The following is a 25,893-nucleotide window of genomic DNA, read 5'->3' on the forward strand; positions in this document are numbered from 1 at the left end:
GCACGTACTAATTTTGTTGCATAAGGTTCTGAAATATGGCGCTGTGCTTTGGTTCAGTGCGTTCATATTTATAATGTTGTTTTCCACCAGCCCTCTCATCATGACCATCCTCCTGTCTGCCTCCACCGTGGACTGTAACAGTTGGAACGGGACATGTGGCGCCACCCAAATGATCACCCCCCTGGCATAGGCTGAATATGATGCCCCCACCACAGTCCCCCTCCATTTCATCCGGATCATCTCCATCTTGTCTTGTGTAAGATGGGTCTCCTGCAGCAGGGCTATGTCTACTTTCCGTCTGTGTAGGTATAGCATGACCTTATTCCTCTTCAAATAACTATTGAGCCCTCTGACGTTCCAAGTAATTATTTTAAGATCCCCATGACATATCAGGGTCCCTATTCTCCCACCACAGAGTGCAGTCCATTACCAAATACATTCCCATTCTGTGCGGGCTTGTTTCCCAACATGAACTTCCCCAAACAACAAACACCCCAAACTTGCCAACCTCCCTCCCTCCCGCCTACTTTTCCTGCCCCAACTCACTCCCCTCCATTTCCTCCCACCCCAACACCCTACCCAACTGTTGCCCAGCTCCATCCCTGGATCTCAGGCACCCCCGCATCTAGCCCTTTTCTGGCAATTGCCTTTACTCACGGCTCAGCATGGCAGCCCTACTACTCTAACTCCTGGGGGTAGGTCATTTCCATCTTGCCACTCCCGTTTGCTTCCATGTGAGCACGCTTAGTGCTACCCAATTTACATTCACATTTTATTCTAGTCCAACAAGTCCAAATGTCTCTTATTGCAATTTTCAATGTTATCTGTCCTCGCCCCGCCCCTGTTACCCATGCGACAATCCTTTTATTTTTCACCAGGGTCTCCCTTCTCCATTCTTGCATTCTACATAATGTGACCCCCTCACTTATCGTGATCCTCGTGATCTTGCTTCTCGCCTTGTTCCGGACAACCCTGCATATCCAACCATGCCGCTGCGTCCTCCGGGGTGTCAAAAAAGTACACCTTACTTTTGTGCAGGACCTTGAGCTTTGCGGGATACAAAAGCATGTACTTGATTCCAGCCGTACGCAATCTCCTCTTGATCACCACATAGTTATAACGCTGTCTCTGTACCAACATGGTGTAGTCAGGGTATGCTGTAATGGTTGCAGATGCCCTTTCGATCGTTCCACCTTTGCGAAAGTACTCCAGGATCTTCTCTCTATCTTTATAGTTCAATATCTTTGCTATCATCGCCTGAGGGGGGGCTCCAGGTCGTGGTTTCCTCATCAGGGCCCTGTGCACCCGTTCCACAGCAAATCCTTGTGAAAGTTTGTCGGCTCCTATTTCTTGCAGGATCAAATTCTCCATGTAGTCCATGGGGTCCTGACCTTCCTCTCCCTCCAGTAGGCCGACCACCCGTATTTTGTTCGTCTCGCTCTCCCTTCAGCCTCCTCCACGCGGTTCTCCAAGTTGGCAACCTGTTGCTTCAGAATATGGACTTCCTTTGTGTTGCTTGTGCTGGTTTCCGTATTGGTTTTCACTGCACTCTCTAGGCCACTTGTTCTTTCAGCCAGCTCTTTACATCTTGTCGCAGCAGGTTGACCTCTAGCCCAACCGCCTCTATTTTGGTTTCCAAAGCGGTTCTTAGGTCCGCCATCATTGTACCCCACCAGGCTTACAACTCCGTAATGGCTGTTAGGATCAAGTGATCCTCTTTTGTCGGGGATATTTCTGCAGGCGCGGCTGCCGCACCCTGTACCGGGGTGGTTGGAGTCTGTTGCGGCTTGGCAAAAATGTCCATAGTGGGCTGCTTACTCTTGGTCTTGCCTCCTCTCACCGACATTGTGCAGTCCAGCCTGTGTACCTGGGCCCAGCTTTTATGTAGCGTGCGGGCCCTGCTTCCCCGTTCCTCCTTCTACGTGGTTATAGCGCGCTGTGGCACTGCCAGGCCTGTGTGTTTCTTGTGCCTTATCACAGTCCACTTTCTGGGGGCTACACCTCTCGCTCTCGCGGGCAGTCCATTGCAGCTCACGCGTGTCGGGAGCAGCTTGTGCACTGTGTTGTGGTCTGCTTCTAGCGAACCCTTTCTATATACCCAGTGCAGTTGTCTCAGCTGCAGTTGCTTCCTGCTTCACATTCCACCCACTGCGCTCTCCTTGTCAACCTTCGTCCACCGTGGGGCTGCTGGGCCTACCTCAGCCTCCTTTGTTCTAGCGCGCCGGCCATTTTGTCTGGGGTGTTGCACCGCGGCCACAAACTTGCAGTTGATCTTACGCTGGTTACGCTTACTTATGATGGACACCCATCAGCCATCCTCTCATGGTTACGCTTAAATATGATGGACACCCAGCGGCCATCCTCTCTTGGTTACGCTTAGTTATGATGGACACCCATTGGTCATCCACTCTAGGTTATGCTTAGTTATGGTGGCCACCCACCGGCCATCCTCTCTTGGTTACGCTTACTTATGATGGACACCCACCGGCCATCCTCTCTTGGTTACGCTTAGTTATGATGGACACCCAACGGCTATCCTCTCTTGGTTACGCTTAGTTATGATGGACACCCATCGGCCATCCTCTCTTGGTTACGCTTAGTCATGATGGACACCCACTGGCCATCCTCTCTTGTTTATGCCTAGTTATGATGGACACCCACTGGCCATCCTCTCTTGATTACGCTCACCCACCGGCCATCCTCTCTTGTTTATGCCTAGTTATGATGGGCACCCACCAGCCATCCTCTCTTGGTTACGCTTAGTTATGATGGAAACCCACCGGCCATCCTCTCTTGATTACTCTTAGTTATGATGGACACCCACTGACCATCCTCTCTTGGTTACACATAGTTATGATGGACACCCACCGGCCATCCTCTCTTGGTTAAGCTTATTTATGATGGACACCCAACAGCCATTCTCTCTTGATTACGATTAGTTATCTTGGACACCCACCGGCCATCCTCTCTTGGTCACGCTTAGTTATGATGGACACCCACCTGACTTTCGTAAACTACTCCTTAGCATTAGCACCCAACATTCACTCTGCATTCGCTGGAGTTCTGCAGCCTACATGGAGGACCCACTGGACTAACACACCTCCTTTCACACAGCTGACACATTCACTGCAACCATATGCTCAGATTCTCACCTAGCACTCAACTCCATGGTCTACCTTGAACAGTCATACCAAGAACCCCTGTGGCTGACCTTCATCCATACTAGCAGCTGGAGAATAAGATAGGGGACTTTTTCGTATCCAGAAACAGCAAAACCAAACAGTTGATTGCTTCCTGTGAAGCCCCACCAGCCCAAACCATGACCACCACTCCTCCCATGACACCCCATGCAGTCCACCACGTCACGAATGCGATACCCCAAATAACATCAATCAGATGAGGGCATCATCTGTACAGTCATGCCAACGCCTGCCAGTTTCATGACTGTACATAGCAAACCCTTATCTGCCTGTCTCGCCGCTCTCTGTAATGAATGCCTCCACTCTGGCTTAATTTCCCTCCCACTGAAGCAAGGCATGGAGAACCCCATCTTTAAAAGATCAGTGCCGGCCCCTCGACTCTCGCCAGTTATGGCCGTGTAGCCAACCTTCCTTACAACTAAAGTCCTAGAGCGAGCTATGCTCCTCTAAGTCAGGAGATCCATTGGCCATAACACCCTCCTACATGACTGCCAATTAGTGTTACACCCCAATCCTCCTCTGCTCACAAGGAGGGCCTCCTGGAAATGTAGGCATGTTGGGGTGGGGCCCCCTGCTCACTGTGTATAGGAGATTTTGGTAATCCCTACTTGTATTGTAAAGCAATGGTTTTAAGGTTAGGATGTTTGTAAGGATCCTGAAAACGCAGTGTGTTTGCCCTCTGAACTCCCAGACCTGTCCCCAGATCCCTCCCTCTGCACTCTAGTGGAAGCTGAGCTAAGTTGCCTTGTAGTTCCCTGGGTATGGGCTCCATGTGAGTGAGGGGTCAATTGGCGAGATAACATTTGTGTGGTCGGAATGAAGTTGCTGCTGTTTTGACCAGACTCTCGTTTGGCCCTGTACTCGTTTTTGATGACAACCACAGGGGCGTCATTTAGGGGTCGCAGTTGCGACCCCTGAGGTCTCCCTTGCTTCCCCTAAAAAAAAAAGAAATTTTAAAAAAGATTTCTTTTTTTTTAAATGTAAGCTCCTGGGTTGTGGGCAGCGTCATGTGGCTCTTTATTTTTGGAATGGCCGGCTTCCTTGTTCCGGTCTCTTAAAAAAACACGGGGTTCCACAAGTGTAACACTTTGATCAGGGGGTGAGTCACTGGTTTAGTCTGTTCTTAAACACCTCAGCTCAGCCTTTCATCCTTCTGAGCTTGATAAATGAGTACCAACGCAGGTTGGGGGATATTGTATGTATATTTGTTCTATATAAACCGCTTAAGCGTAAGTGCTATATGATAACACATCATTATCATTTGACCTTGGACGTCTGCTTGCATGCACAGTAACTGTATGAAATATATATCACATTATAGTGATATCGTAACCATATTTTTCGTAGTGTTCTTAGGAACAATGCTATATGATGCCACTTCCTGTTTTGTCAAGGGATGAAAGGTCGTGTTCCACTGCTTTCTCTGATGTGACTCCGGGCTGGGGGTCAAGTTACATCACTTCCTGTGATGTCCTCAGAGGTCAAAGGTTTTGTGATGTCACTTCCGCTACCCCTGCCATTTTAAGCTGTCCTAAACACTAACCACCAGTATAGTATCATTACCACATCCCATTGGCACAGAAAATACACAGTCTTCTAATACCCACATCAAGGACCTTTTCTGTTCTTCCCTAGCGGGGAGGTACTGCAAGGCTCAGATCCCGGGGCAACACATGGGACGTGTCCCGTTATTTGGAAGGGAAGTCCATCCTCGTTCTGAACCCGCGCAGTTAATATGTGGCTTGGATACAGCGCATTTTATGCCACCTCCCTTGTCCACTACTATTGTTCACTGTAGGTGCCCAGTGACAACCTGTGGGTGTTTGGCACGGGGTGCTGGCATTGTGAAACTCAATGGCGTCTAACGTGTTGGCCTCACAAGGACCCTATTCTATTTCTTTCGTGTGTGGGGATTGCAGGGAGCTGGCAGACGAAATGGGCCCAGACCTGCGCACTGCATGCGCACTGCATGCTCACTGCATGCTCACACAGTGGCCATTTAAACCGGTCAGCGCGCTGTCCTGGCATCGTGAGGAACGGGGCGGCAGGGATTGCATTGCAAGGCTACGGTGCAACTGGTGGATCACCCGATTTTCAAAAAGGGAGGTGGGGCTGGGGGGGCGTGAAGATGTCCCAACCTGGTCCATGTGATTAACAGCAGCCTGCCTTTCCTGGTGCAAGAGCTGATGATGGCAAATTGCCATCATTGTTCCTAGTGCTTCCAATGACCGAGTGGTGCCAGTTCGAATATTCTTGAAAACTAACTTTGCACAACAATTGCCGTCTCTGTCGGTGCAAAGCCCTTTAGAACAACGACTCTCAGCTAGAACTAATTCACTTTATCCGAGACCTCTGTATAAATCAGTTTGAAAAAGGGTGATCCCACACAGGATAGGTAAAGACACAAGGGTCAAGGCTGAGGGGAAAGTTGATTATTTACAAAGGTTTTGTAAATCCATTTAACGGATGGTGCTTGCAAGGATTGTTATACTCCTTGCAAGCACCATCCCTTAAATTAATTTACAAAACCTTTGTAAATCCGTTATGGATTCACCGTAACATGCCTGGTAGCAGATAAGGGTGAAGGCTGCCAGGTGGTTATCCTCCAGGGAGCACAGAAGATTTACAAAATGTGTAACATTTGAAAATAATCAATTTAACGGCCAGTGCTCGCAATGATTATTTTCCTTTACTCGCTGTGAGCACCGTCAGTTAAAAGAAAACCAATATAACTTATACATGTTCTTACCATAATCACCACCGCACGCCACAGCACTCCAGGATGGCAAGGTTACCTTGGGGATGAGGTTCGTATGTGCTATCAAGTCAAGTGAGGCAGCTGGAGAGGGATTCCCATCAATTGTCTGGAGAAAAAAAACAAATAGCTAAAGACCCAATTCGTTTTTTCACTCCCCCTTTGACCGCTATCGGAGCACGGAGCTTTTAACTTGTGCCGTTGGGCTCCGATTTGGGGGCAATTTAAAGTAGGCAAACAGGTAAGTGTGGGAGGGGTGTTTTGGGCCATGGGTCTAGGCGGAACGCCACCTTCTTCCGGGTCACATCCTCCCCTGCTGCCGTCTTTTGATTGGATACTGCTTTATGTTTACTAAACTTTAATTTAGGTGTTGAAAGGGATGGACCAGTGATAGGATCCATGCATGTGGCTCTGAAACAGATACAAGCTGCAAAACTGTTATTACGGGTAAGTAATGTTTTCCTTCTGCTTTAGTGGGTTCCCTTAGGTGTATCCCCTTGGGATGTATATGCAGGTCTTTGGCTGTCAGTTTCCTGGGAGTTACAGACATATCATCATCTGCTGACCCCCCCGCCCCCACCCCTTTGGAGGCTTAGACACATCTGCTACTCTCAGTTCCCTGGAATGCTTGCTTGCTAATAATGACTCTGGGATGTGTAGGCCTGTCTGCTGATCACGGTCCACTGGAATGCATTGAAATGTCGGCACAGGATGGTTCTCTGGGATCTAAGGAGCATTCTGATGCTGTGGGTTCCCGATGATGTTTAACCCTTTCTGCGGCTGGTGGTCCCCCGGGTTGTATAGACTATTCTGTAGCTGGAGTCTTCATGGGAAGTGTCAGCATACCTTCTGTCGGTGGTGCAACCACTGGTGGTGTACAGACTGGTTTGGGTCCAGGGTGGCTACAGACATGTGGTCCCTCTCCTGATGGAACAGTGAGAAGCCTGCACTTTTCACATCCAGGGAAGCAGCTGATGTTTTTTCTTTTTTTTTAGGTGGACAAATCTTGCAGATCCCAGAAGTGCACCTGACCAATGAAGGGACATACAGGTGTGTGGCGAGCAATGCAGCCGGGACTGATGAGAAGCAGGTTAACCTTCATGTGTTTGGTAAGCGGTTTTGAGCAGTGGCAGACTGCCGCAGGCTGGAAGGCTGACCTCATGTGTGTCACTCTGCAAAGCGGGCTGCACAGTTGCCTGAAAGTAGAAGAAGTCAACTTGGCGACCTCAGAACCCAGATAGTCTGACTGGCCTTCATGGATTCTGCCCTCGTCACTTGGATATATGTTGACGCAGCTCATACAATATGTTCCAGACAGGTTCTCTGCCTCACATGTACTGAAAGCCACAGAAAATCACACCCTCCCCCTCCTTTTGAAGCAGTACTGCTTGGGTCACGTCTAGAAACCGACTTGCCCAGCTGTAATGGACCCCTCAGGCAGCCGTCTTTCCATGGGGTCATATTTACAGCAACGTTTCTTCTGACTAGTGAAGAATGCAATTGTCAAATAATCACAGACTTCTACCCTGCAAAATGAGTGTTTACAAGATGAGGCGCCTAATCATTCATAATGTACACTACTGCAGCACAGCATCCTGTTCCTCCCCACCCCCGCACCCCCGTGTGTGTGTTTCCTGTTTATTGTAGGTCTTTTTGTTCTTATCCCAAACATGTGTTGTTTTGCATCAAATCTTATATGTTTACCTGGCATTCATGAATTCCCATTACCAATATATGGATAGATCTCCATTAATTATCATATTATGTGTTTGGTCCACTCTTACTATTTATTGCCTTGTATCCCATTCTTCAAATAAGAACATTTTCAAACAAAACAAAAAAAAGAGGCTCTCTTGCTTAACTGAACTTACTCCCTCTGAAAAGGCTACATATTGTCCGCATTTTAAACCTACCCAGGAAGGACCCCATGTTGCTTTGCGCTGAGATTCATAAGGCAGATCATATGTAGCAGTGGAGCGTGCTTCCTATGCTGAGCACTAACTTCACCAAGGAGCAGTAGGGGTAAAATATACCAATGGTGTGAAGACAGCATGAACACGGTGCATTCTGTGCCATGGGCGCAATGCGCCTCGTTTCCTGGATCTGTACATTAGGTACGGGTGGGCCCTTTCTACCCGTAGATAATCTTGTTGGCTTTCAGCAGTTTCATTTGCCCAGTTGCTGCTGCATGGTCCTGACAGCTGTTACTCAAGCACAAACAAATACAACTGCAAGTAACTAGAAATGTCCCTCAGCCTGGCACATCCAAGGCGGGACGCTACTCGGTTGCTTGCTCCAAGACATGATACAGAAGCTTTTCAGCCATTAAACGGGGAGATCAGAAGCAGTTGTTTCAGTCCCCCTGGCGCGTGCCGTGAAACAGAACCCTAAACATTAGGTACTCTGAAAGAAAAGGAGGAATAAGCCCGCTCACAACTCAACAACAGCCGGGAACTCTAATGGCTCAGCCCATTACTAAGATGACATACCATGGCAGACTCACTAGTCCCTTTTCTCCCCAACTACCAGACTCACCCCTAAATCAGCTACCACCTTACTCTGTACCCATTGGCCAAATCACACATTGCTATCACGTTACTCTGCACCCATTGGCCAACTCACACATTGCTACCACCTTACTCTGTATCCATTGACAAACTCACACATTGTTGCTACATTACTCTGTACCCATTGGCCAACTCACACATTGCTATCACGTTACTCTGTACCCATTGACCAACTCACACATTGCAGCCACGTTACTCTGTACCCTTTGGCCAACTCACACATTGCTATCACGTTACTCTGTACCCATTGGCCAACTCATACATTGCTATCACGTTACTCTGTACCCATTGACCAACTCACACATTGCAGCCACGTTACTCTGTACCCATTGGCCAACTCACACATTGCTATCACGTTACTCTGTACCCTTTGGCCAACTCACACATTGCTACCACCTTACTCTGTACCCATTGACCAACTCAAACATTGCTGCCACCTTACTCTGTACCCATTGTCCAACTCACACATTGCAACAGCATGCCCCCCAATACCATGCATGCACAAACACTGGGTTGCAGGCCACTGTTTGCTGCACTTTATCAGCATTCTGCTGCCCGTGGCTGTAATCTAGACATACAAACCATGGTTGCAACCCTTTCCCCGTAAGCAATCCAAGGATGGTCTGTGTGAATTAGCATCACAGCATTTGGTTCCCAACCCTTTCCCAGTAAACAGTCCAAGGCTGGCCTGTGTGAATTAGCAACACAGCATTTGGCTTCCAACCCTTTCCCTGTAAGCAATCCAAGACCGGCCTGGGTGAATTAGCAACACAGCATTTGACTCCAACCTTTTCCCCGTAAACAATCCAAGACTGGCCTGTGTGAATTAGCAACACAGCATTTGGATCCCAACCCTTTCCCGGTAAGCCATCCAAGAGTGGCCTGTGTGAATTAGCAACACAGCATTTGGCCCCCAACCCTTTCCCTGTAAACAATCGAAGACTGGTCTGTGTGAATTAGCAACACAGCATTTTGGCTTCCAACCCTTTCCCTGTAAGCAATCCAAGACCGGCCTGGGTGAATTAGCAACACGGAATTTGACTCCAACCTTTTCCCCGTAAACAATCCAAGGCTGGCCTGTGTGAATCAGCAACACAGCATTTGGCCCCCAACCCTTTCCCTGTAAACAATCGAAGACTGGTCTGTGTGAATTAGCAACACAGCATTTTGGCTTCCAACCCTTTCCCTGTAAGCAATCCAAGACCGGCCTGGGTGAATTAGCAACACGGAATTTGACTCCAACCTTTTCCCCGTAAACAATCCAAGACTGGCCTGTGTGAATGAGCAACACAGCATTTGGATCGCAACCCTTTCCCCGTAAGCAATCCAAGGCTGGCCAGTGTGAATCAGCAACACAGCATTTGGCTCCCAACCCTTTCCCCGTAAGCAATCCAAGGCTGGCCTGTGTGAATCAGCAACACAGCATTTGGCTCCCAACCCTTTCCCCGTAAGCAATCCAAGGCTGGCCTGTGTGAATCAGCAACACAGCATTTGGCTTCCAACCCTTTCCCCGTAAGCAATCCAAGGCTGGCCTGTGTGAATCAGCAACACAGCATTTGGCTCCCAACCCTTTCCCCGTAAGCAATCCAAGGCTGGCCTGTGTGAATCAGCAACACAGCATTTGGCTCCCAACCCTTTCCCCGTAAGCAATCCAAGGCTGGCCTGTGTGAATCAGCAACACAGCATTTGGCTCCCAACCCTTTCCCTGTAAGCAATCCAAGGCTGGCCCGTGTGAATCAGCAACACAGCATTTGGCTCTCTACTTTTACCGCCTTTTGGGCGCAGGAGAAAGTTTATTTCCAGAAACAGTGCATTTCCAACATCTTCACATTTGTCTTTATTTTGTTGCTTTGACCCTCTATGCGTTTTCTCAGCCTACTTGCGTTTCACACCTAATCAGTGATTTTTAAAAATCTGTACATATATACAAATACAGTAAATAAACAAATGTAACACACATGGTGAATGCTTTATTTTGCTAAATATATGTATTTACAAAACCAAAGAGCAAATCACACAAAGGACCCCAAGTGGATATTTCCAAAACCTTTAGCTAAAGTGAGTGGCCATACGACGGTTGAGTCTGATGCTGGGGGCAGACTGAGACCCTTAGACTTGATTCAAGAGTGGGGGCAATCCGTGTAAACAGGGGGTCGTCTTCCCATCCCATCAAGCTTCTGGCATCTATGAACACCTCTTTGAGACAAAGGCAGGAGAAAGTGAGGCGCCCGGGAGGGTCTCTCAGCAGTCTTTATTAGATGTAGTTTCAAGACACGCTTTAGACACACACTCAAATACATTATGCCTCTCCCCAGCTTTTATAGTCTGGTGTACACCAAGCCCTCATTAGTCATAGTTGGCATTAACAATTTCTTCTGACGCACAAAACTGATAAGCTTATTTTAGAACTGGCTGGACACATTTATGACATTTCTCAACTTCTGCCAGAAACAACTTTATTACATCAATGTCAATTCTTTATCTACTTTTTGAGGTCTTGACAAGTTAGTAAATGCCTCATACCGTGGAGAAATGAATAAACAATATTATATATACAGTGCCAAGTAATGCAGCTGGCCTGTCAAATTGGCCTGCATGAAATACACGATGCCCATTCCTCATGAACAACATAGATAAATATATCCAAGTTTCCCTTGTGTTATCTAAACTTGATCATTAATCTTGTCTGCTTTTCCTGCCAAGTTCCATTTTTGACTAACAAACCCAATTATCTCTCTGTGAGATGCTGCCAAAGACTATCTAATGTATCAGCCTGTGTTGCTTTGTCTGCATGAGTCTGGGTTTTCCACACCTGGCTTAAAACTAGACACCATTTTGTACCTGAGTCATCCATTTGGAAATATATCGTCGTCTGATACGGAATTAATTCTACAGGGAGCTATAATTTAATTATTTAAGCATCTCCCACTTTGCATTCCTTATTCATGATATATTCTCATACACTTACAATATGTGTGTGATATTTAAAGCACCCTTCACTTCCTGGGTCATTCTAACCCAAATATGTGCAGTGGCATGTGCACTTTTTACCTTAAATAAAGGCACTCTAATCCTGATTTCTGCCATAATAGAACCATTGATTAGCCTATCATGTCATCTGTACTCAGTTAATAGGGAGGGGTTGGCGCCTCCTGTACACATGCATGACATGTAATCTAAGTTATGGGAAAATTCATAAATGACTATGTGTCTTCACACTACATATTAGATATAGGTTCCAGGTAAAGCGTAATGTTGGTTTTGTTTTTTTTCACTTCCAATCCAAGCTATTATTTTCTGGTGTTCTGCAGGAATGGGTAATTTGCTATAAGGACTTCCCAGCTGACCTCCTCACACCTGCATGTCCTGTTTCTTGCAGTACCCCCACGCTTTGCGCAGTCCCCTGGCGAGCGACAGGAATTGACCGTTGCCCGCCAAGGCCAAACTGTTGTCTTGCAATGTGAGTCCAACGCTGTGCCACCACCTGTGATAAGCTGGTATAAGGACGGGCACCAGCTGGTGCTTGGGAATGCAGAGCACGCCTTGGCAAAGCAGCACATGCTGGAGATTGTGAATGCCCAGGTGAGATGTGTCCACTGTGTGTGTTCATACATGTGTTTCATGCGGCACAATTCAGAATACAATGGAGCCAGGTATGTCATCATCCCAGGATAATTGACTCCATGGCCAAAGATGGGGGCTGTTAAAAATTGATCGTGCCTCCAACTACAAACACCACATTTTCACAAGAGTTGAACTTTTCAAGTTTCAGTTAAGGGCACCCACAGCAAATAGGGCCTTGGTACGTTATCCTGCATTTAACGTGGTCTGTGTAATCGTGGGGCCGAGCCACATTAGGTGACAAGAAGCTGGTAACATACTGGTACCCCACCCCCAGATGCTAAGATTACATTCTTTGAAGGACGATGTAATAAGTAATGTTGCATTGGGTCACTATAAACAGGATCATAGTTTACAGGGACAGTTAGGGGGCACTTAGGCTCAGTCGAGGCACACAGTGCTCACACAGGCTTGAGAGCACATGGCATAAATGAGTGATACTATGCGTTGCACTCTCAGAGCCACATTCCTGCCTTAGTTTCACACCAGGAACACTGCCCGTGAGTACAACCGCCCTAGCCTCCGTTACTGCCCTAGACTATGCAGCTCCCATCATTTGGTACCCTGACCAAAAACCTAAGGATATAGCGGCTCTGTCAGGTTTCAAACATTGTAAGATAGCTCAGGGGGTTCAATAACATATTTCTCCCATCAACTGTCATGATTAAAAGGAATAAGCACATAAGAGCACACACTCATGTGAGTGATAGGAGAAGTGAACAAAAAAGCACATGGAAGGGCAGTTTCCGAAACTCCTTCCACTTGCATGTGGGCAAGCCTGAAAATCAGACGTATGGTCCCAAATTGGGGTGTATATGGGTTCCAAGAAGCAAAGGACAAACTCGGCCAATAGCAGCTCTGCAGTTTAAACATGACATGGAGAAATTGAAAAAAAGAAAAACCTACAAGCACTGAGACCACAAATCAAAGCTACAAGCGGGCAGCGTTGTTTGTGGTTGGATAAGAAGTTTGAACCTGGACCAATCAGATAATTCCTTATTGAAAAACGTGGCACAGCTTCGGCTCTTGCTGCACAAAAAGATCAAGCCAGTCATCAGGCTTGAACCTTGACCCTTTTCTTAAATTATGTAATTAGCTCTCTTCTTCAATTCTAGAAAATAGAGGAATTGCTGAACCCAGCTAATTTATCTTGCCTTCTGAGTAAAGGTGAGCGGCGCAAGCTTTGGGGCCTGTTAGATGTATCCAGAAGGCTGGGAGTTATGAACAACGATCTCCAGATTCGGGACAGGCTGCTTCCTCATCCTGCTCAACCTCGCTGATGCCTTCAACAGCCTTAACCACGAAACCCTCTCCAACACCCGCACCACCCACAAAGGCCTCAAAGGAACGGTCCTGCCGTGGTTGACTTCTTATGTCTCCAAAAGACACCAACTCACCCACGGCCCCAACAGACCCCAGCACTGACCAGTAACCTGCAGTGATCCGCAAGGCTCTATCCTGCCCCTTGTTATCTTCAACCTCTACATGGAACCTCTGGAAAATCTCCTCTCCAACACTGCCATCACCATAAACCAATACACATATGACCCGCAACCTTAACCAAATATTCCTCGACTCAAGAACGGTCTGTCCCTATTCCAAGCCTGAAGTGAAAAACGACAAAGGCTGAATTCCGTCTCCTAAAATATCCAACTGAGCACGTCCAAGTCCAGAATTGGCTGACTGATGAGAAGCTGGAGGGATTCATGCCTCAAGTCACCCAGTGCAGCATCTACCAACTTTACCATTGACAGTGAATGCTCATTCAAAGCAGACATCACCAAGAAGACCCAAGCAGCATGGCAACAGCTGGCACTGTTCTGCAAAGGCCAGCATTTCATCCTTGCCCCAGATTTCAGAACAGTCATGAAAGCCGTAGTTGTCTCCCATTTGGATAGATGTAATGCCCTACTCGCAGAAGTCCCAGTTGTCCCTGTGGCCCCTCTGAAAGCTGCCCAGAACACTGAAGCACACCTCATCACAGGACTAACAGAATTCCACCAGATCACGCTATTCTGGTCTAAAAGCCGTCCAGGAAGCTGAAGCACACCCCATCACAGGACTAACAGAATTCCACCAGATCCCGCCTATTCTGATCTGAAAACCGGCGAGAACGGTGAAGAACACCTCATCACAGGACTAACAGAATTCCACCAGATCACGCCTATTCTGATCTGAAAGCCACCCAGAACGCTGAAGCACACCTCATCACAGGACTAACAGAATTCCACCAGATCACCCCCATTCTGATCTGTAAGTTGCCCAGAACGCTGAAGCACACCTCATCACAGGACTAACAGAATTCCACCAGATCACCCCCATTCTGATCTGTAAGTCGCCCAGAACGCTGAAGCACACCTCATCACAGGACTACCAGAATTCAACCAGATCCCACCTATTCTGATCTGGAAGCCACCCAGAATGCTGAAGCACACCTCATCACAGGACTAACAGAATTCAACCAGATCCCGCCTATTCTGATCTGAAAGCCTTCGAGAACGATGAAGCACACCTCATCACAGGACTAACAGAATTCAACCAGATCCCACCTATTCTGATCTGAAAGCCGCCCAGAAGGCTGAAGCACACCTCATCACAGGACTAAAAGAATTCCACCAGATCACCCCCATTCTGATCTGAAAGCCACCGAGAACGCTGAAGCACACCTCATCACAGGACTAACAGAATTCCACCAGATCCCACCTATTCTGATCTGAAAGCTGCCGAGAACACTGAAGCACACCTCATCACAGGACTAACAGAATTCAACCAGATCCTGCCTATTCTGATCTGAAAGCCGCCCAGAACGCTGAAGCACACTTATCACAGGACTAACAGAATTCCACCAGACCACGCCTATTCTGATCTGAAAGCCGTCGAGAACGCTGAAGCACACCTGATCCAGGACTAACAGTATTCCACCAGATCCTGCCTATTCTGATCTGAAAGCTGTCGAGAACGCTGAAGCACACCTCATCCAGGACTAACAGAATTCCATCTGATCCCACCTATTCTGATCTAAAAGCCGTAGAGAGCGCTGAAGCACACCTCATCACAGGACTAACAGTATTCCACCAGATCACCCCATTCTGATCTGAAAGCCGTCCAGAACGCTGAAGCACACCTCATCACAGGACTAACAGAATTCCACCAGACCATGCCTATTTGATCTGAAAGCCGCCTAGAACTCTGAAGCACACCTCATCACAGGACTAACAGAATTCAACTAGGTCACGCCTATTCTGATCTGAAAGCTGCCCAGAACGCTGAAGCACACCTCATCACAGGACTAACAGAATTCCACCAGATCACCCCCATTCTGATCTGAAAGCCGTCCAGAACGCTGAAGCACACCTCATCACAGGACTAACAGAATTCCACCAGATCACCCCCATTCTGATCTGAAAGCCGCCCAGGACACTGAAGTACACCTCATCACAGGACTAACAGAATTATTCCACCAGATCACCCCTATTCTGATCTAAAAGCCGCCCAGAACGCTGAAACACACTCATCACAGGACTAACAGAATTCCACCAGATCACCCCTATTCTGATCTGAAAGCCGCCCAGGACACTGAAGCACACCTCATCACAGGACTAACAGAATTCCACCAGATCACCCCTATTCTGATCTGAAAGCCGCCCAGGACACTGAAGCACACCTCATCACAGGACTAACAGAATTCAACTAGATCACGCCTATTCTGATCTGAAAGCCGCCTAGAACGCTGAAGCAACCTCATCACAGGACTAACAGAATTCCACCAGATCCCGCCTATTCTGATCTGAAAGCCGCCCAGAACGCTGAAGCACACTTATCACAGGACTAACAGAATTCCACCAGATCACGCCGATTCTGAAGACGCTGCACCGGCCACGCCTTTAAGCACGCTTCATGTCCTACTCAGCCTCCTTCACGTACAAAGCAATTTCAATCAAAACACCACTCTGCAAATTTCAACATTTCTGGAGGCCAGTGCACCACCAGACGCCACATGCAATAGAATCCGAGAATGGTAATTTTGAAACAAGCTTTGGGCATGCCACCAGTTTGCGCTTTTTTGTAGGCGTGGGAAAGGCACTTGCCAGGCACTGCCATAGTGGTATTAACTGGCCACTGATGGTAGCAGCTGTAAAATGGTGCGAGTACCTGGGCATATAATAGCAGTGCCTGGCAAATGCCTAATACTTATACACAAGCCAAAATTGTTGGTTTTGCCAATGCTTGTTTTTAACAGGACTTCAGTGAAGTACACGCATAGTGCTTATAAATTGAGTGGCTGAAAAGGTAGACCTGGTTAAGACATTTTTATTACACGTGTAGTGAGTTTATAACTCAAATAAAGTCACTCTAAGACGATTGCTTGGAAAATAACACTGGCAAGCATTTCGAGTGCACAGTTTGATGTTAAAGCTTGAATAAAATGAGCTCAAACAGATACCAGGAGGGTGTGTTTTGAGGGGGTGACGGGCAGGGAATGTGTGGGAATGGCCATAGCCAGTCAATGGGTGGGCAAAAAACCAAACAACACCTACAGATGTAAGTCCACTCCTCATATGCCATTTCTCCCTATCTGTACTCCAATGCATTATATTTGGCTTAGAGGTGGCGCATAACACTACTTAATAGCCAAAACTATAAACAGGAAACGGCCCTTTTCATTCTATGCAACTAGTCTCCGGAAACAGTTGAGAATGAAGATGGGACCGACCCCCTCCCCCCATCCTACACTACAGGAAGGACTCTTAAGAGAATGTCTCGCCAATCACAGATGGCTTCACTCAATTCTACTTCTGCCCCTCCTACTCATTCCATGCCCCTTTGTTACCCCGCACCCTAGCCACACCCCTCTAGGTGGGCCCTCCTTGTACATCGCCCTGTGACTCCCCAGCTGGGCTGCGCTGTACACATCCCATGCGCGCGCGCACGCACTCACGCACGCACGCACACACACACACAGCTACGTGGGGATGATGTAACCAACCGCATGAAGACTTTATTCCATCAGAGGGGGCCTGGGGCTCAGAAGGTTGGACTATGTAAGACAAAGGGGGTGATTTTCCTCCATTAGAGAAATATAGGGGGCTTGTTAGGTCTCTGAAATGATTGTGAAGTTTTTTATAAAAACAGATGATGCGATGCAACAAGATGGAAATGCACAGATGGGCCTCTACTCTGCGCATGTTCACCTCTGTGCATTTACACCTCTGTGCATTTACAGCCGTTTTACGCATGTTTCACGGAACAAGCAAACGAGACGTGGAAAGGTTATGGGTGTTTGCCCCCCACCCCCCATTTAAAAAAGAATTCTACAAATACACAGATGCAAATGCATACAGATGCAAGTGCACAGTTGCAAAGACAGGGTATCCAACAAAGTGATTACATGTGCATTGTCAAACCTCTGTGAGTGAAGCTGTTTACTCTGACATGAGCACATTTGCACTGCCAGACATGTCTGACTGTTGCTGTAGATGTGGAAAAACTTGTGTGCAAATTGCCGAGCCTGCCTGCATGCTGCTGGCTACAGTTAAGAGAGGCCACGGGCATTGATGGCCCTGCGTGTTGCTGCTCAGACTGAAGTGAGTGCAGGCCCATTGATGGCCCCTGAGTGCTGCTGCTCAGACTGAAGTGAGTGCGGGCCCATTGATGGCTCTGAGTGCTGCTGCTCAGACTGAAGTGAGTGCGGGCCCATTGATGGCCCTGAGTGCTGCTGCTCAGACTGAAGTGAGTGCGGGCCCATTGATGGCCCTGAGTGATGCTGCCCAGGCTTAAGTGAGTGCGGGCCCATTGATGGCCCTGAGTCCTGCTGCTCAGAGTGAAGTGAGTGCAGTCCCATTGATGGCCCTGAGTGCTGCTGCCCAGGCTGAAGTGAGTGCAGTCCCATTGATGGCCCTGAGTGCTGCTGCCCAGGCTGAAGTGAGTGCAGGCCCATTGATGGCCCTGAGTGCTGCTGCCCAGACTGAAGTGAGTGCAGGCCCATTGAAGGCCCTGAGTGCGGCTGCCCAGAGTGAAGTGAGTGCAGGCCCATTGATGGCTCTGAGTGCGGCTGCCCAGAGTGAAGTGAGTGCAGGCCAATTAAAGGCCCTGAGTGCTGCTGCTCAGACTGAAGTGAGTGCAGGCCCATTGATGGCTCTGAGTGCGGCTGCCCAGGCTGAAGTGCGTGCAGGCCCATTGATGGCCCTGAGTGCTGCTGCTCAGAGTGAAGTGAGCACAGGCCCATTGATGGCCCTGAGTGCTGCTGCCCAGGCTGAAGTGAGCGCAGTCCCATTGATGGCCCTGAGTGCTGCTGCCCAGACTGAAGTGAGCGCAGTCCCATTGATGGCCCTGAGTCCTGCTGCCCAGAGTGAAGTGAGCGCAGGCCCATTGATGGCCCTGAGTCCTCCTGCTCAGAGTGAAGTGAGCGCAGGCCCATTGATGGCCCTGAGTCCTGCTGCCCAGGCTGAAGTGAGCGCAGGCCCATTGATGGCCCTGAGTGCTCCTGCTCAGACTGAAGTGAGCGCAGGCCCATTGATGACCCTGAGTGCTGCTGCCCAGGCTGAAGTGAGCGCAGGCCCATTGATGGCCCTGAGTGCTGCTGCCCAGGCTGAAGTGAGCGCAGGCCCATTGATGGCCCTGAGTGCTGCTGCTCAGAGTGAAGTGAGCGCAGGCCCATTGATGGCCCTGAGTGCTGCTGCTCAGGCTGAAGTGAGCGCAGGCCCATTGATGGCCCTGAGTGCTGCTGCCCAGGCTGAAGTGAGCGCAGGCCCATTGATGGCCCTGAGTGCTGCTGCCCAGGCTTAAGTGAGCGCAGGCCCATTGATGGCCCTGAGTGCTGCTGCTCAGACTGAAGTGAGCGTGAGTGCAGGCCCTGAGTCCTGCTGCTCAGAGTGAAGTGAGTGCAGGCCCATTGATGGCTCTGAGTGCTGCTGCCCAGGCTGAAGTAAGTGCAGGCCCATTGATGGCCCTGAGTGCTGCTGCTCAGGCTGAAGTGAGCGTGGGTGCAGGCCCATTGATGGCCCTGAGTCCTGCTGCTCACACTGAAGTGAGTGCAGGCCCATTGATGGCCCTGAGTGCTGCTGCTCAGACTGAAGTGAGTGCAGGCCCATTGATGGCCCTGAGTGTTGCTGCTCAGAGTGAAGTGAGTGCAGGCCCATTGATGGCCCTGAGTCCTGCTGCTCACACTGAAGTGAGTGCAGGCCCATTGATGGCCCTGAGTCCTGCTGCTCAGAGTGAAGTGAGTGCAGTCCCATTGATGGCTCTGAGTGCTGCTGCCCAGGCTGAAGTGAGTGCAGGCCCATAGATGGCCCTGAGTGCTGCTGCCCAGGCTGAAGTGAGTGCAGGCCCATTGATGGCCCTGAGTCCTGCTGCTCAGAGTGAAGTGAGTGCAGTCCCATTGATGGCTCTGAGTGCTGCTGCCCAGGCTGAAGTGAGTACAGGCCCATTGATGGCCCTGAGTGCTGCTGCCCAGGCTGAAGTGAGCGCAGGCCCATTGATGGCCCCCGAGTGCTGCTGCTCAGGCTGAAGTGAGTGCAGTGCAGGCCCCATTGATGGCCCTGAGTGCTGCTGCTCAGGCTGAAGTGAGTGCAGGCCAATTGATGACCCTGGCTGAGTTCTGCTGTTTTGAGTGAAGTGAGTGCAGGGACATTGATGGTCCTGTCTGAGTTCTGCTGTTATAAGTGAAGTGAGCGCAGGCGCATTGATGACCCTGAGTGATGCTGCTCAGGCTGAAGTGAGTGCAGGCCTATTGATGGCCCTGTCTGAGTTCTGCTGTTGAGCGTGAAGTGAGTGCAGGTGCATTGATGACCCTGTCTGAGTTTTGCTGTTGAGCGTCAAGTGAGAGCAGGCGCATTAATGGTCCTGTCTGAGTTCTGCTGTTGAGCGTGAAGTGAGTGCAGGCGCATTGATGGTCCTGTCTGAGTTCTGCTGTTGAGCGTGAAGTGAGTGCTGGTGCATTGATGGTCCTGTCCGAGTTATGCTGTTGAGAATGAAGTGAATGCAGGCGCATTGATGGTCCTGCCTGAGTTCTGCTGTTGAGCGTGAAGTGAGTGCAGGTGCATTGATGACCCTGTCTGTGTTCTGCTGTTGAGAGTGAAGAGAGTGCAGATGCATTGATGAGCCTTTCTGCGTGCTGATTCTCAGTCTGAGGTGAGCGTGCATGCACCTAAATGTTGGAGTTTGGCTCTTGGTGCTACTGTGTCCATGTAAAACTCTGCCACAGAACCAGCTTTCTTCTGACCAGGAGTCCTCTTCCATTGCAGGCTTCTGACTCAGGACTTTACGTCTGCAGAGCGACCAACATTGCTGGAGAAGCGGAACAGACATTCTCCCTGAGCGTCCAGGGTAAGAGTGGGCAACTGGGGGATTGTGTCAAATGCAGGCTTTACTCCTCTGACCACACTGTTGGCTCTGCCCTGGGAATCCAGGTGTTTGCTCCTGTGACCACACTGGTGGCTCTGCCCTGATCCTGTGACTACACTAGTGGCTCTGCCCTGGGATCCAGATGTTTGCTCCTCTGACCACACTGGTGGCTCTGCCCTGGGATCCAGGTGTTTTCTACTGTGAACGGAAATCTCCCAATCTTTAAATGGGCGCTCACTTGCACCAGTGACTACACTAGAATTGGTAACGTGCTCAGAAATGTGATTATTTGTTGGCCCCTCATACCTTCATTTGTTTATTGGCAAGTTGTAATGCTCTGAGTGTAATGCATCCATAACATTTGCTGCTAAGACTGCTGCGGTGGTGATGGGTGCAGTATAATTTCTGGACAATGTAACATAACTCCTAAAGATGAGGGAGGAGGCTGGATCCGTTTCTAGCCAGCCCGGGTTTTCAGGATGTCCACCACGAATATGGATCAGGAAAATGACCAATCAGGGCGTGGTTTGCATGGGGTCTTCTGTCATCCTGAAAATCAGACCCTCTCGAGTGGAAGGAATTCCCTGGAACCATGTCCGCTCTCAGTGGAGGGTCCCCCACACCCCTTTGTAACTTTATGTGATGATGTCTAGAAACAGCTGCTAAAGATTTTCTCCAGATAGGTGCTTAGACTGTGCTTATGGGCAAATTCTGGACTTGTCCAAATGCGGCCATCTTGATTTCTGGAGACTTTTCTAAAAGCTGACAGGTTTTTGCTCGCTTTGTCCTGCAGTTCCTCCATCTTTCGCGGAACCTGCTCCAGAAACGGTTAACCACACGGCAGGCCACCCTGTTACCCTCTCCTGTGAGGCAGAGGGCAGCCCCGCACCCACCCTTACCTGGCTGAAAGACGGAGCCCCCCTCGGTGAGTTATATCCGGCGGGCCACTGGAAGTTGGGTGCAATTGTTTTTGATCTGGAATAACCATGCATGTGCTTTTTCTCCCCATGCAGAGAACCGCGCAGAGTGGAGCCTCGTTTCCAGGGGAGCTCGTGTGCAGATCAGTCGCTTGCAGCCCCTGCACGGTGGCCATTACACCTGCATTGCACGCAACCCTCAGGGCCATGCCCAGAAGGACTTTCTCCTGCTAGTGCAAGGTGAGTCTTCTGGATGCAGTGTGTAGAGGGCAGAGGTCGAAGTGGTCGGGAGCGGCCGGGAGCGGTGCTCCTATACTTTTTATTTTTAAGTTTCACAATTCCTATACTTTATTTTAAAAAGAAACCGTTCTGGAATGGTTTAGTTTTAAAATAAAAGTATAGGAAGAAGTTGAAGCTTGCACTTCACTGCACTCCCATAAGGAGCAGGTATGTTTGTTTGGGGGATTGGATTGTGTGTCGGAAGGGGCGTGGCGATGGGGTTTGTTGGGTGCGGGGACTGGCCAGCAGGTAACATAGTTCCACTACTTCTTTTCGTACACTTCCACCACTGGTAGAGGGAGAGAAGAGCATGTATGGGAGGGCAGGTGTAGGCTGCAGCAGGCATGCAGGGCAGAGCTCCCGAGTGTGCATGGCGCCGCTGCAGGTCCAGCCCAGGGCTGGAGCAGGCATGCATGGCGCTGCTGGAGGTGTGCATGGCGCTGCTGGAGGTGTGCATGGCGCTGCTGGAGGTGTGCATGGCGCAGCTGGAGGTCCAGCCCGGGGCTGGAGCCAGCATGCAGGGCAGGCATGCAGAGCAGAGCTCCGGAGTGTGCATGGCGCCGCTGGAGGTCCAGCCCAGGGCTGGAGCAGGCATGCAGGGCAGGCATGCAGGGCAGAGCTCCCGAGTGTGCATGGCGCCGCTGCAGGTCCAGCCCGGGGCTGGAGCCGGCATGCAGGGCAGGCATGCAGGGCAGAGCTCCCGAGTGTGCATGGCGCCGCTGCAGGTCCAGCCCAGGGCTGGAGCAGGCATGCATGGCGCTGCTGGAGGTGTGCATGGCGCTGCTGGAGGTGTGCATGGCGCAGCTGGAGGTCCAGCCCGGGGCTGGAGCCGGCATGCAGGGCAGGCATGCAGAGCAGAGCTCCGAGTGTGCATGGCGCCGCTGGAGGTCCAGCCCGGGGCTGGAGCCGGCATGCAGGGCAGAGCTCCCGAGTGTGCATGGCACCGCTGGAAGTCCAGCCCAGGGCTGGAGCAGGCATGCATGGCGCTGCTGGAGGTGTGCATGGCGCCGCTGGAGGTCCAGCCCAGGGCTGGAGCAGGCATGCAGGGCAGGCATGCAGGGCAGAGCTCCCGAGTGTGCATGGCGCCGCTGGAGGTCCAGCCCGGGGCTGAAGCCGGCATGCAGGGCAGGCATGCAGGGCAGAGCTCCCGAGTGTGCATGGCGCCGCTGCAGGTCCAGCCCGGGGCTGGAGCCGGCATGCAGGGCAGGCATGCAGGGCTGGAGCAGGCACGCAGGGCAGAGCTCCCGCGTGTGCACGGCGCCGCTGCAGGTCCAGCCCTGGTGCAGGGTTCTCCACGGTTGTCACACACCTTCAGAGCTTTTCATTTCAATGGCTCCAGAATTCCAATGGTCAGTGATCAGTGCCAGGCATGGAACTCTCCCTGGCCTGCTTGCCACGCATGCATGTTACGGTAGGTGAGCCACGCCATCATCTCCGTGCAGGGGCATGGGAGTGGTAGAGCAGAAGGTCTGCACTGCTGCCGCCCCGCCAGTACTTACACAGTGACTGTATGGAGGTCTGACATTACCCGTGTTCCTCATGTGTCACCCTAACACGACCTCCAGCCCGACACCCAGAAATCTCCATCTTTTAAGGCTTTGCCCCCCCCCCCCAGCCCCCCACCTCTCCCCTGTGCTTGCTAACATGTTCTGTTTCCATTCAGTGGCACCCAGAATCCTGGGCGCGGGGGTCCCCAGTGAAAGGAGTGTCCCAGAGAGGAGAGAAGTGATACTGGAGTGCGCCGTAGAAGGGACCCCAGCACCAGAAATCAGCTGGCAGAAGGATGGCGTCCCTTTGGAGCTGCAGTCTGGATCACTCACTGAGTAGGAGCTTGTGTTCGCTTTACAGGGTCTTAAGTTAAGAAGATTCTCTGGTGGCGCAGGGCGGAGGGTGCTGGTGCATCCCCGGGGTGCATGGTCATAAGTGGTGGGATCTTGTGTTCTGTGCACAGGGTCTTTCATTACGAAGATTCCCTGGTGCCACGGGGGGCAAGGGGGGGGGGGGTGGCGCATCCCCGGGTATTTGTGTTCAAACAAGCTTTATTCAGCATTATTAACCATAAAAGCAATAGTTAGCACAGTTAAAAGAAGTTATTAAAAAGGGTTTAAAATTCATAAACAGCCATAGAGTTCAAACCATTCAGAATTGGCAGTATTTAGAGTAGAAAGCAAATTCCTTTTTAGATATATAATTTCAGTTCTAGAGCACCCATTTCGCTCTTCTTAACCATGCTGTGTATACATTGAGCAATAAAATAGATTACATTTAAATCAGTTGTACATTTGCAGAATGTTACACAGGGATGCCATTTTGCCAGGGGTAGAGGAAGTGACATCACATGACCCAGGAAGTGATGTTATTTGACCCCACCCCAAAGTGACATCACAGCATGGGCGTAATTTTAGGAGGGGACAGGGGTGTTTGTCCCCCCCAACTTTCATGGCACACCATTTTGTCCCCATTCATTTGGCTGGGGCACCTTTTGTTCAGATGTCATGTCCCCCCCAACATTTTCAGCAAAGTTACTCCACTGCATCACGGGAAGCGATGGAACACGACCTTTCACCCCTTGACAAAACAGGAAGTGGCATCACATAACATTGTTTCTAAATACACTACGAAAAATATGGTAACGATATCATTCATACAAGAATGGATCACCATATGTATCATTAATATTAATATTACCAAATTACTGTTAATGCAAGCAGGCGTCCAAGGCCAAACGATAATGTTAAAGGACATTTGTACTGCGTGATGTGTTATTATATAGCACTTACGCTTAAGCGCTTCAAATAGAACAAATATACATATATTATGACCCAACCTGTGTTGGTTACTCATTTATCATCCTCAGCAGGATGAAAGGCTGAGTTGACCTTGCCGGGAGTCAAATCTGCAACCTGCAGATCACACATACATTGCAGCAGCGAGTGCTCAACCCACTGAGCTATCTTATCGGCTATAGCTATAAGAAAACCAGCCACTCCAGAAACAAAACACCACATGCTGCTGGCCACAACCGAGGAGCCTAAAAAAAAAAGATTTTTATTTTTACACTTTTTTTTGGGGTTGCACGGGAGACCACAAAGGTAGCAAGGGAGACCTCAGGGGTCGCAGGTGTGACCCCTAAATGACATCCTTGATGTTACAGCTGTTTCAGTTCGCCATACACCCTTTAACCTAAAAAGAGGCGCAAGCTAGTGTTTCCTGAGGTCCAGGTACCCAGGCCACAGAAGCAGGAAATGCTGTAGTGTTTCCTCAGGATCGCCACAGGTGTTACATTGGGTGTCTGTGGAGCGAGTCCACCTGGCTGTTTTAGTGTATCGGTGCGTAGTTGGGAATACAGGGCTCGGGCATAGCCAGGCGCTATCCAATCTAAATAGGGCTCAAAGCCCACATTTCCTTTCACCATTAAGTATGGTACGCCAGTCTTTAATGCAACATATGCCTTGTGCATTTTCCTGTTTAAGACACCGTTACACTTCATTTGAGCCGCCTTTTTCGATCTCATTGTTAACTCAGCAGCCTTAGTCCAAAAGGTTGGTAAATTAGGGGCCCCAAAGCCTTTACAAATGCTCCTCAACCATGGAAGTGGATTGGAGCCATGGACACTTTGCAGGCTCGCAATTGATTCTCCATATTTAACAAGTTCTGGGGTGCTCCACAGTGTGACCCAGTATTTTAGCGCCCTACTTGCTGCAATGTCACACAAAGGCTTCATGTCGCATTCCAATCCCAAGCTAGCCATTGGGCGCCCTCGGTTCCATGAGTAGTAGTCTTAAGAAATAGTTGCCACCACATTGATTTGTGCCCTAACACAATGACCCCATAATTTTGCCCCATAAAGGGTTGCCGCCCAACCCTGAGCTCTATATAAGTTAAGAGCAAGGGCAATTGCACCGTTCCCATGTGTGTTAGAAAAGTGGGTGATTGCAGTGCTGTGCTTCTCTCGGGAGGACGCCGCCCTGGCACATTGAGCTGCCCACATGACATCTTCCGTGAACCTAATCCCCAGGTATCACAATAATGCCCGTGCTCCAAGGTACGCTCTTTTATTAGAATCTTCAATTGATTTTCTTACTGTTTTTACGGCCAACCACCATCACCTTGTTTGTTTCTGTATTAAGCTCTATTGGGACATCTTCACACATTTCAATGAAAACTTTCAGATTGCGTCTTAAACCCATGGGGGTGGTGGCTGGCAGTAC

At 49.7% G+C, this 25,893-nt stretch overlaps 1 protein-coding gene across 2 annotated transcripts in view; it reads left to right on the forward strand.

Moving 5' to 3' along the window:
- The window catches only part of HMCN2 (hemicentin 2), a 936,787-nt gene that overhangs the window by 649,269 nt on the left and 261,625 nt on the right, over nt 1–25,893 (forward strand). For both annotated transcript variants that reach the window (XM_069609262.1, XM_069609261.1), the window contains 6 exons: nt 6,951–7,064; nt 11,902–12,104; nt 20,387–20,468; nt 21,280–21,411; nt 21,500–21,643; nt 23,346–23,505. In XM_069609262.1, coding sequence (XP_069465363.1) covers nt 6,951–7,064; nt 11,902–12,104; nt 20,387–20,468; nt 21,280–21,411; nt 21,500–21,643; nt 23,346–23,505 — 835 coding nt within the window. The remainder of the gene's footprint in view (nt 1–6,950; nt 7,065–11,901; nt 12,105–20,386; nt 20,469–21,279; nt 21,412–21,499; nt 21,644–23,345; nt 23,506–25,893) is intronic.

The sequence above is a fragment of the Ambystoma mexicanum genome, chromosome 8, assembly GCF_040938575.1.
Source record: "Ambystoma mexicanum isolate Mex_15411 chromosome 8, UKY_AmexF1_1, whole genome shotgun sequence".
Lineage (NCBI taxonomy): Eukaryota > Metazoa > Chordata > Amphibia > Caudata > Ambystomatidae > Ambystoma > Ambystoma mexicanum.